This window comes from Dreissena polymorpha, chromosome 7 (genome assembly GCF_020536995.1).
Source record: "Dreissena polymorpha isolate Duluth1 chromosome 7, UMN_Dpol_1.0, whole genome shotgun sequence".
NCBI lineage: Eukaryota > Metazoa > Mollusca > Bivalvia > Myida > Dreissenidae > Dreissena > Dreissena polymorpha.
Window position 1 is genome coordinate 41,866,326 of NC_068361.1, and position 13,206 is coordinate 41,879,531.

Consider the following 13,206-nt stretch of genomic DNA (forward strand, 5'->3'; position numbering starts at 1 on the left):
AATGTTGCGACAAGTTTTGGCAGAATTATGTCACATATTCGTTTTTTTCACTATCGAATATAAACAGTATCTCTAAATAATGTGCGCGTCTTGTAAATTTGACTTACTTATTCTCCAGAAGGAATAGGCAATGTTTCAAGTAAGGCAACATAAATATGTGTGTTTTATGATAAGCTTTAATACTTTAGCCCATACTGAATACATAATTGTCTTCATTATCAGTATTTTTTTGCCCCCGAAGGAGTGGATATAGTGATCGCACTGTCCGTCTGTCTGTCTGTGAACATGTAAAAGTTTGAAAGAAAAGTTCACACTGCAACCTAAATGATTCAGATTTGTCATTTTGGTTCATTAAAATAAGAATCAATAAAAAAACACTATTTTGAGAAATTTGACAACTATGTAGAATATGTTTAAAAAAGTCCTTAACCTGTTAATTTGGGATACCCTCACCACCATTATGGCTCTTCATATACCAATGAGTGTTTTAACAGCTATTCTGTGTATGGTCACCCTTTGGATCACAGGTGCAAACATAACTCCTCCCTCTAAAGCCCCTTTTAGTGACATTGACCCATTAAATGTGTTTCCAGATATCCGCTATGATATCCGCTATGAGGTCACTGTGTGGACCGGTCCTGTTAATGGGGCCGGAACAGACGCCAACGTCTTTCTGCAGATGTATGGGCCTGATGGAATAACGGAAGAAATTTCACTAGGAAACAATTCACTAGAAAACAATGCAGACTATTTTGAAAAAGGAATGAGGGACAAATTTACGGTTATTATTCTTATTTTCTTATGATGATTAACATTTGGTGGAAGATTTAAAACAATTAAACAGTTGATACAAATACAAATGTCTTTATATCGGTGCAAGTTATGTGGAATTATGCAGTGCAGTTCGAACATAGTGTTGGTAAAGTATTTTAATGCTGATTGCTAAGCTGCTGTTAGTGTCGCGTTTTACAATAATTCTAAATATATTACTGCTATTAATGTGAACGCTATTCTTGCATAACAGTGATAACACATTGCAATATAACTATGTTGTTTCATAACCCAATGTCAATACATTAAGATCCAAATACAATCCAGCTTTTACAAGCATTGAATGTTTCTATTTTTAGATCGAGGCACAAGACATTGGGAGGATCTGGATGGTCAGAATAGGGCATGATGATGAAGGAAAGATGCCAGGATGGTTCCTTGAAAAGGTAGGGCTGTGTTTGGGTGTAGATATTGTCGTTTTCTTATTAGAATCTATTCTGTGTATGTCTATCTTTTGAAGTGACATATTATGTGAACACCCTAGTCAGATGGGCTTGCAGGATAGGCGATAAGATGGGCAGTTTGGCGGGCAGCACATTGATTGTTTCAACTCTTTAACTCGAGCAGATTTATTCAAATCTCCATCAAACACTCTGGAAATGTGTCAAACATAAAATGGATGCCAAGTTTGATAAACAGCTAATTTGCACCAGGTATTTCCCCAAGTACTTTCCTATCCTTACTTGCTGTTTTAATTTCTTGCATCTTCTACAAACATCCAGAAAAATGATGGCAATTTTTATAACCAGCCTTAATTCAATTGTTACCTTAATGTATACAAAAAAAGCAAAATCTGCTCATTAACTCCCACACTAAATCTTCACCAAACTTTCTGTTGACATAAAATGGAGGCCATGGTTTAAACCAAACAAGAAATTTGTTGTTTCAGCTCTCTCACAACTCATTCTCTTTTCACAATCTACAAACACTTCCCAGACATGAAATCTGTTTCTTTGACAGGCTTTTGTTTCTGTACAAGACCTTGTTCCCTATGATCTACAACTAAACATTTCCTCTCAGAATGAAAGCCTTATTGACATAAATGACACAAATATTGAGGAAAAGACATGACCCTAATCATTTTTCTTAAACCATAACTTGATGTTATATTTATGTCAAATAATAATACTATCCCTACATTCCAGTTGCTGATCCAACGTCGTCCCAGGGATGGCACTAAGACCGAAGTCTACTTCTTCTTTGTAAACCGTTGGTTTGCACGCAGTGAGGATGACGGGAAGATCGTGCGAGAACTTTTCCCCACCGATGAGAATAGGCGACCTCTAAAAGGCTTAAAAGGGGCGCAGTAGGGTATCGTGTTTTACAAACATGGCTCTTGTTTATTAATATTTCTAACCATCAACGGAGTAAATAGTGGGCTGTCAAAAATAAATAAATATGTTTTATTATGCAGAACAAATATAATAGTAACAAAACAAAATAATAATCAGGATGGATGTTAATACAACTTACCAACATGCACAATGCACTACAGTAGACTCTCTGTAAACCGGACGGTCTCGGGACCGGCCTTATCTTCCGGTTTTCAGAGAGTTCCGGTTTACCAAGAGCATGCATATTGCCGAAATATACATGGTATGCATTGTGTATAGAATCACATAAAAATAAAACAAACCATTTACATTTACATGTACCATGTGATAACTGTACGCAGGTACTGATGATGTTAATTGCATTCTTATAAAATGTGTTTTAAATCGATTAAAAGCAAAAATAAATCCATACCGACTTTTTTTGATTAATCCCAAAGTGAGCGTGGTGCTTTATACATGTACGTACGTGGCATTTGTCATATAGGCGAGTGACGACACAAATATGATTGGTGTAAATACACGATTTATTATTCAATACATTCATGTACCACATTTCATAAAACATACACACAAGCAAAAAACAGCGTCATTATTATTTTTTAAGATATTCATAATCTCAAAACCTACTAATTCTTGAAGTTTACGATTTCACGAAAAAGTCTCTGCTTGAAAGCACATTTCTCCTTTACGATCTTATTTTCTGCAATGTTAAGGAGGGTGTCTGCCGTTGCCAGGAAGTCGCCATCTTTTTCATGTCCATACCGCAGCATACGGAGGGCAAAGTCTCGGATCTCTTTGATAGTCACTGGAGGTACTTCCGGCGTTTCCTCTTCGTGGTCAACGTAATCGGTGGCATCTGCGAGATCAGCGGCGTCGGTTGCATCGGTGGCATCGGTGGCGTGCTCTTTATAACAGTTCACGATGTCTGATTCCCACTCGGCGTTAGGGTCCTGTCGCCATTGTCAAATGATGTCAGCTCATCCAGCTTGAACCTGAAATGCAGGACGAGGTCCGCGAGAGGGATGTCGTCGTCGGGGTACTCTTCGTCGCTAGGTTCCTTGGTCTCCTCTGGAAATCCACATGCTCTGAAACACTTCTGGATCGTTTAAGCTTGTGTCGCCTGCCACACCTTGACTGTCCACTTGATGGCGTCCAGGAGCGTCACTGAGCGACAAACACTGGCAGCGTCGTCAGTCTGCTCAATTGTGGCCTGCAGCGCTCGCAGCATGAACCTCCTGTAGACAGCCTTGAACGCTCGAATAACTCCCTGGTCCAGCGGCTGCTGCGCGGACGTAGTGTTGGCCGAAAGAAAGCTCAACTGGACGTGGCTCAGGTTCATGTCGGCGGTGTGGGACGAAGCATTATCCAGGAATAACAAGATCTTGCGTCCTTTCCTCCGCATCCCTGAATTCACGTCCCGGAGCCAATCAGAGAACACTGCTGTCGTCATCCACGCACGCTTATTACTGACATAAGTTACACCATGACGCTCTCGTCGCACGTTCTTCAAGCAGCGGGTATTTGCTGCTTTGCCAATGACCAGCGGTGTCAGCTTCTCTCCCGTGGCGCTGCATGCGAAGAGCACAGTTATCCTAGCCTTGTGCAATTTGAATCCCTTTGCACCGTCTCCGCGCACAGCCAGGGCTTTGTCAGGTTATGCCTTGTAGCAGAGGCCTGTCTCGTCGGCATTGAAGATGTTCTCCAGGCTGTATTCCTGTATGATGTATGGAAGCCGGCTCTTGAAGTCACTGACTGTCTGCTGGTCCACCCCAGGTATCATAGGCGATAATAAATAATTAATAAAACGACGGAGTCAATCACTTTTTGGTGTTTCCGCACGTCTATTATAGACATTCACAGTTTGTTTTACATTACTTAATCGGACTCCCATAGCGCGGTAACGACTTGACACCTTTATGGCATGTTTAATCCGATTATCGATAATTGCGCGAGCAAAATGTGTTACACCGCACTCGCTGTGCTGACTAGGTATTGTTCTTTTCACGCCTCGGGCATCTGGAGAATTTTGACCGTCAGGTATACTCAATGTATTTTACGTTGAAAATGACCAAATTTACGGAGATACCCGTCCGGTTTCCGGTTTTCAGAGAGTTCGGTTTATTCAACATTTTTTAACAATGAAATAGATGGAGAAAATACGGGACTGGCCCGACCGTCCGGAATCGGGAGAGTTCCGGTATCCAGAGAGTCCGGTATTGGCAGAGTCTACTCATGCAGAGTGTACATGAAAGTTCCTTTGAATACATTGTATGTATGTTTTTATTTTGACCTTGCGGTCAAAGATAACCGGTGAAAGTGCAAGCACTTATTTCCAATTGGGTCCTTCGGTTTTGCTGCAGAGACTGCAAGCAGAAGAGACAGTATTGGGATACAAGGAATCCGGGTGCGATACCCTAGCTCTTTGCGAATAAATACTTTGGTTCTTTTACGTGCTCAGGGTATAACACCGAGAATAACCTGGGTATCATACCAGTACATCTCTAGTTGGGTAGGAAACACTTAAAGCATTTCTGAAATTGCCAGTGCCCTGGCCGGGATTTGAATCGGGGACCTCTGGAATGGTAGACCAGAGTGTAACCACTCGACCACCGCACCACTCATGAAGTTAAATTCTTGTAGATTTATGTTCCACACAAGAAACGGATTAATACAACATTCGCAAATGGCAATATCCCCAAAAATAATGATAACAGAGTTGTGTTTCTTGTACTCTGAGCTTCAACTCAATGTCATTGATCAATTTACGAATATAATTTAACATTTTCATACTAAGGGAGTTGTGCTCGTCACGAAAAAAAAAAGATTAAACGACATTAACCTTACTTCGTTACTCTTGAACAGTGGTATGGCTCTTTTCCATTTTCCTCTTTAAACCTTCTATCATTATATAAAGTATCAACTCAATCGCTTAAATCGCTTCAATAGTACCAGAGTTATGTTATTCTCTAAATGAGACGACATACTGACTGACGATGTGATTAGTAAAGACCTACAAATTGGGACCTTATAATTCTGTTATAGTTTTACCAGTAACCACTTTGTACGACCTGGACCTAAACGATAGTCATATGGCCTTGTTCGTGACACGGCGATTAATACAGTTCCATATGTGTTGCTTTACCAATTAACTGTCAAGTTATACAGTGGACGAACACTATGACGACAAAAGAAGATTTCATCTTTGTATTACTTACATTCTTTATATTGATGACTAAGCTGATGCATGAAGTTTACCTAAACCTGTTTGTTTACCGTAATATTTTCAAAACTGGCTAATATGAGTTTGGGCACATTCAAACAAAAATCAATGAATTTCATCAATCATAGATGATCCTTAATTCTCATATCACTGTTTTAGATTTGCGAATACCGGCTTTGCAATAATAAAACAGGAGTGAACATCAGCGGTAGTTGAATGGGATTTAAAGCAAATACACATATATGTAATAAATACGCCTTAAAAATTATATATATATATTATATATTATATATATATTATTATTTACCTATATGTAAAACTGAGGTTGAGTTGCTCACAGCCTGAAAATTGTCAAATCAGATTTAAGTGATTGTATTTCATCCATCCGCCATAACACACGTGTGTCAATATTTCTTTTCGTTGTCAATGTTCTCTCTTAATTATATTTTTCAAATAAAACATGTATTGCGTTCAATGGAATTATTTTCTGCCATATATCTGCCTCTGAAACCTGTAGAAAAGAAAAATAGATGAAAACAAGGAACAAGGAAGGACTATCTACAGCTATATGTATAAAGCAATAATAGCAAGTAAACAAACTATAAATGTTTCTTTTCGGTTATTTGTGAGAATGCCCTTTAATGCGAAGTTTGTGAAAATGTTATTATCAAAAAGAGGAATATAGGGTGAAATCAAATAACATGTGCATATCCATGTATTTGAATATATATATAGCATACAGACAATTGACAAATCCCATTTAATCACTTTTCAACCATTAAACCATTGATGCAATTGACTAGTTTGACACAATTAACTAATTGCGGCCACATTGTTTTATCCATTAGCCAACATTTGAACTACACGATTGAAAAGCAGAATACATTTAGCCTTTGTGAATGTGCCCATTCACAACACAAAACTACCACCAATAAAATAAATGTAATGTAACATGTATTTTCCATACTATAAATCCCTGAGAGAGTTTAGTTATATGCGATTGACAAAATGTATTTCCGTAGCACAAAAAGCAAAAAAATATCCGAAATCCAAGCACATGCGATGTTCTCGAAATTAACGCTATCATTTATCAATTCGCGAATTGCAAACTTGCTTGTATAAACCTACTGTATTTTACATGTGTTTGTTTCAAAAAGGTCTTATGAATAGACAAAAATACATTAATTCAAGCAAGCATTCACCTCTCTAGTTTGTTGTTTGTTTTATGCTTGACGTTTTATTTATGTACGAACCATGTACCCCGCTATGTTTATATGTACCTAACGCTAGAAAGAAAGGTACCCTCTGATTGTGAGTACGCCTTGAACAAGGCTTGTAGTGTTTTTTGTACAATCTATTTTAGTCATCACGCTCAGTAGGCACATATGCAGGGGGACTATAAGCTGATAAAAGGAACTGCACATATATTTATAATAAAAGTGTTAATACAAGACGTATACAAACAGCAATGAAAACAAATAAGTAAAATTAACAAAGTTGTGATATTTTCTGTAATTAACAGACACTGTGTAATTCTCTTTAATAAGTAAGAGAATTAAGTTTGAAATCAGAATGTGTTGTTTTGGTGTTACAGCGTTGCATGTAAGACATAGAGATTAAGGCAGTAAGAAAAATAGCCCAATTTCAAAAGAATTTGTAAGGAAAGCATATAGTTTTTCAATAATCATCATTATATCTAGACATATTGCTTCGTATGTGCGGCTATATTGTTGTTGGAGTTGTTTTATCTGAAGTGTAAGCTTGAGTTAAAGTATGGAGTAAAGTGCCATCTCGTGCACTGCTTGCTGAAAATAGGTACGGTAGTACAAGTTCATTATTGATTATTAATTTAGAACTTTTTCCAGATCGCCAAGCTGTTCAACGCAGTTGTACAGATTGATTTGATTTAATATATATTTTGCCATTAAATACTAACAATATATTTTGAAATGCGTCAAGTAAATACTTAATATGGAGTAGTCTAATATAAGAGGTTGATCTTCAACAAGTGGTTATTTAATTTATAAAGCAATTAGGATAAAAGACCAATTTGTACTTTGATCCAAGATATAAATGACTGAAGAATAACACACAAATAGCAATGTCAGAATGTACTAATTAATAAACACTTTTCAGAGAAATGCATTTGATGTTTGCTAGTTATACGAAATTATTTGTAAATAGATGTTTTGTTGAATATTTAAATGGCATGGTATATGAACTGGTACTCCAGTTAAGACCCTTTTAGTGTGGAACGTTAGCAATAATTGGAGTATTAAAAAACAATCGTCTCTCCTATGCAGGCATATGCGAAAATAAATACCCTTGTATATGTATTGGGAATAGGTTAAGTTTACCACAACAGTAACCACAACAATAACAACATTGGAATTTGGGTTTTATACTGATGTGTTGTGTCAAGTTACATAAAAACCTTGTTTGGGATTACACAACTACTTAAATTATAATTGAGCGTGGTTTTATGGCGTTTTCCTGTTGGTTTGTTTGTTGTTTTGAAGTCTCATTTAGTTTCGAGGTATGCACTTAACAATTGTGTTTAAATAAAACAAGTACACACTCTGCCTTTAAACGTGACCTTGATATTAACCATGAACCATAAAAGTCGTTTACGAAATATATTAAATATGTTCATTATTGGATTTTTTTTTTTAAATAATAAATGATTTTTTAATGTGGAATTATATTTAAACATCATATTAATATCCACTGTCATGTAAAAATTACACAGAAGAAACACAAATTTATCAACTTTAACCTTAAATTTGATATGGACTGATCATTAATGAGCATTCAATTTCTATGCGACATTATAGTCTGGACTATGGAACGCAAATCTGAAGTTATATCACAATACCTTCTTCAAAGTACGTCAAAGCTACAATGTACCTATTTTGACTTGATATGGTACCCTGACTCATGACTTGGAAGCATTGTTGACACATCTTTTTGTTAAGATAATAATAATACGAATTTGCATTTTAATCTTCCCATGAATGTAAAAGTAAACTGCCTGTTTTGTGTTTTTGACTGATGTAAACTTAAATTTAATTAGCCATTATATACGTTACGTGATTACGACACAGTTAGCTCTAAAATAATTTTTAACTAGCAAAATAATGATGTCAATCCTAGCTTTGTTGTCAAAAGTCGCAAGTTTATTTATGTTGAATTATAACTAAAGAATGGACAAAACTCAAAGTAAACAATCAAGTTGATACATTTGTGACACGTTTAATGACACAAAATCATTTTTGTTTATTTTTTTTAGCATTTTTAACCACAGAACATCATACTGCCTATATAGGCAATCACAGTTTTCACATCGTCAGCCTCGTTCTCGAGTAGTTGTATGAAGGGAGTCAATTTTAACAGTATCGATACTGTAAATTGGACGTATCAAGTTATATAACTATACCATTTGCGTTGGTTTTTTCAGAGTAATCTCTTTCAGGTTTTTATTTTTCAAAATTTTAATTAGGACAAACCAGAAATGATTACATGTAAAATTATTCTCCTGAACAAGATCAAGAGCTGTTAATGAACCATTCTTAAAAAGATATAACGATGATGATCTGAAATATTAACTATACTATGCTCTATTCTTTTTGTAAAAAGAAGGGATGTAGTTGACACGTGTGCGTTTTAATACCCTTTTATTATTGTTTAATTTGAATTTTAATGCTATTATGTTTAATTTGATTAACACTTATATGTATTTTGAATACTGCTTGGCCAAGTGTGAGGTTGATAGCCCTAAAACCGGTTAAAACCCCCAGTGCTTTGCATTGAACGTTCCAAGGCGGTGACCCCAACTTTATTCTAATATGTTTGTTATGTTGTTCTAATATGTGTTATATTGATTCGTATTGTGCCGTTCTGTTTTGGCAATAGGTCACTTGCATTAAATCAAGGACCACAAACTTATGTATATAGGAATAGGAATACAATACTGCTAGGGCAGCTGTAGTTTCTCTTCGTTAGATTGTAGTCATCTTATTGTCTTTAATACATGGAAAGTGGCCAAGTGCGTACACACAACGAATCAGTACGAAGATACAACACTTAACTTAAAAAACATTATTAAAGCTATATATATATCGCCCTCGACGCTCCGAACTTCTAAGATTTGATCATTAAAAAGACAATGTAAAACTATAATTAACCTTAAAGATTTGCCAATCAAACAGCAATATGAAAGACTGAATTCAGTCGGTTGCAAATTAATAACTCAATGATTTAATATTCAGCATATCATAAGAAGTAAAATATTGAAAAGGAACGACGAAATAACAATACGGTATATACTGCTAACGTTTTGCATTCATGTTTTTCTCAAAGAGGCGAGAGTACAGTTGGTAAATGGTCCTAATAGAAGATCTGGACGTGTAGACATTATCATCGGTACTGAACGAGGTACTGTGTGTGGCGATAATTGGGACGACACTGACGCCAAAGTCATCTGCAAAATGCTCGGATATGAGTGAGTTTAATGTATATATTTCAGCTGATTTTTGGCTGGAAATGTGTAATGCCTTCTATCTGAAATCGCTCGGTTACGTTCAATTATATAAACATTGGATGTTAGGTACTACGATAATGATGCAATGATAATGATGCATACCCTTTTTGCAGTGGTGGGAGAGCGCTGAATGAATCCCACTTTGGTCAAGGCAGTTCGAGTATTCTTCTAGATGATGCACATTGTGACGGAACCGAATCATCCATCATGGCATGTCGCCATTCTGGTCTTGGGTTTCATAACTGTGAGCACCACGAAGGTGCATCAGTTGTATGCAGCTCAAAATGTGGTGAGTAGCTGTCAAGCGATTGCCACGATGAATCGTTGTAAAATGTTATTCAAGTACATATGTAATGAAGATGCTGGCTTTTTATGCAGCCAGAAGGAGGAAATTATGAAATGTTGTCAGTCATCACCTCGCTTAACCAATTTACTGGTTATACATCACATCACCACCCGGAGGTTATACATTTTCTGCTAGCATATCAATGAAGTAAGCAATGTTTTTGTTAAAGACAGTCGGCGTTAAGGTGTGGATAGTTGCCCATTTATATCATGCAATGGACCACTATTGTCTATATTGTGACTACTTGGGCCTATAATGTTTAATCCATACTAAGGTAAAATCGATTTCTTTCGTAGTGTACACGTTTTGGAGTGGATAAAATGAGATACTCTTTATCAGTATTATTATCTGTAGTGTGAAGAAACGTTACATGAAACCTTTTTTGCAAAAGTTAAACATTAATATCCAAACAAAAAATTAGATAGTATTAACGTAAATGATCAAAAAATTATAACTTAATAAAAAATTCAAAATGCATTCACATTCTCGTTAACAGTATCCTCCTAATGCTAAATTACCATCAATAGTAGACACTTAGGAGAGTGTTATACTTGGACGCACATATTATTTACTTGAATACATATAAATATTGTTATGTTTTTTTCTAGTTAAAGAAACAAGACAACATTGTACAATTCCACTGCACATAATTTTTAAGCTGCACCATTACCGCAGGAAATCTGGCTCGATAGAAGAATAAAGAAAACAACGTTTAGTTCGTCTAAAACATAAATAAATATTGGTGTTTAAGGTCTTCGAACTCTGGAACATTATTCAAGAAAGAAACGTATAGTTGGAGGGAAAACTGCAGAAAAGGGCTTCTATCCATGGCATGCTGGAGTTCGAAGCAGGAGTTCAATGCATTTTTGTGGAGTAATAATTTTGAACGACCGTTGGATCCTTAGCGCAGCACACCATTTTCAGTATGTTTGCATTTGCATTTATAAATATGTTATTGTTACGTTGAAGATCGTTTTGCATAAATGTGACATCATGGTAGTGTTCTTTCCACATTGCCAGCACAGCTAGATGTCTTAATTTAAAAGGTCATAATAAATATGAAAACGTTATTTGTGTTAATATGTTCATCAATAATAGTTCATTTAAGAATATATTAATATTAACAAACAAAAACATTTAAGGAACATAGGCAAGGATGACATTATGGTTTATACCGGTGACCACGACCTTTTGGAAAATGATACCTTTGAAGAACAGTTTGAGTTGGAGCACCTTATTAAACATCCTAATTATACATGTGAGTATGGTGTTTCTTAGTGACACGAATTGCACAGTTAAATTCTTGCTCTATTTGTATGTAATTATGCATAATGTTATATCAAAAAATGAAATAGCTGGTAATTATAAAAAATTTTTGGAATCTTTTGAATGGCGTGTTTAAAGATTAAGTGTTGCCAGCCATATGCTTATGTCTGCTTAAACATAAATATAATTTAATTTAATATTTCATTAACATTAATCTCAAAGGTCAATTTTTTCGCCACCGCATCAATACACCGTATCGAAATTAGCATGGCGAGTTGTAACTTATTCAGTGATATTTATATAATATGTAACCTACATTTGATCATTTAGGTGTGCACTTGTCAGGGTTGTTTCGATGTAACTAGTTTTTTACCATATTTAGATCATACCGTCTCGGATTTTGACATTGCCCTGATGAAGGTTAAACTAAACAATGGGTATGACATACAGTTTAATGATGAAGTACAGCCAGCGTGTCTGCCGGATTCTAGCATGCATTACGAGACTGGGCTCACGGGCTCACATGCCACATCTCTGGATGGGGTAAAACGTCCTTTTTCAAAGATTTCAAAGGTACATCTACGATGAAATATAGTTGTCTAGTGATCGTATAGGAATGAGACTAATGCGTTTAAAGATTCTTTATATCTTTATTTAAAGTATATATCAATGACAACTAACGACAACATAATGATAACGTTGGGCTCATGAGACGTTCCGCGTAAATATTAATGTTTCTTACAATATAATTTAGAATTATAAAATGAAGGTACGCGGTTCATTAAGATTTTGATGATTTTGTTGAGTAAATGTCTGCCTTAAAATTCTTAAATGAAAACAGCAATACAAAACTGCAACAAAAATGCATGTAACGCATCATGAATTAAACACATTAGATTGATATTTTATTATATTGGGATACCTTTATGAATGATTTTCTAAACGTATGATCAGATTTTATATGATTAGTTTATAAAGTGTTTTAGATATTTATTAAACATACCCATATCCAACTAATGGGCATCGGAAAAACATTATAAGGCATATATTAATCAAGGTATCGCGTAATATATTTATTTTTTCATTATATCCATACACAAAACAAAAGCCCCCGCCGTTTGTGGCATGTTGTAAACGGAATGAGAATATTTTTTGCCCGCACAAAAAAACTCTAAATATAATTATGATGATTTATTTATATACAATTTATTATTTTCTATTTTACAATAATGTACATTTACATTGTTTAATGTATCGGTAATAGTATACTATGCTTGCTGTCTTGCCTTCGTACACCACAGGACACACAATATGTCTATGAATAAAAAGCATTTAACTGATAAAAACGCAGAATATTATTTATTATTTTCTCATCTTTTAAGTGTACTGTGAACATTTGTAACGCCATTGTTTACGTATTTGTGTAATCGTCTCCATTGTTATAAAATATGGATGTGAAGTCACGTATCTATTGACATAACAATTAACCCTGAATGTGCGTCCATCCTTGAAACACATGCATAATTATTGTGTCGTTTGATTGTTGTTGATGTTGCTTTTGTTTTGTTTTGTTCACGCTTGCATCGACCCAATAATTGTACTGATGGTCTTATTATTCATTTACACGTGCAATTATTTATTTGGATATTGTTTTTGTTTTTTATTTTCA

The 13,206-nt window shown here is 35.4% G+C and overlaps 1 protein-coding gene across 1 annotated transcript; it reads left to right on the forward strand.

The window, feature by feature from the left end:
- The first annotated feature begins 9,792 nt into the window (after window positions 1-9,792).
- On the forward strand, window positions 9,793-12,125 carry LOC127839661 (neurotrypsin-like). Its single transcript, XM_052368044.1, has 5 exons — window positions 9,793-9,886; window positions 10,039-10,214; window positions 11,023-11,194; window positions 11,414-11,529; window positions 11,920-12,125. The coding sequence occupies exons 1-5, from the start codon at window positions 9,873-9,875 to the stop codon at window positions 12,123-12,125; spliced, it is 684 nt and encodes a 227-aa protein (XP_052224004.1). The 5' UTR covers window positions 9,793-9,872.
- The last annotated feature ends 1,081 nt before the right edge of the window (window positions 12,126-13,206 follow it).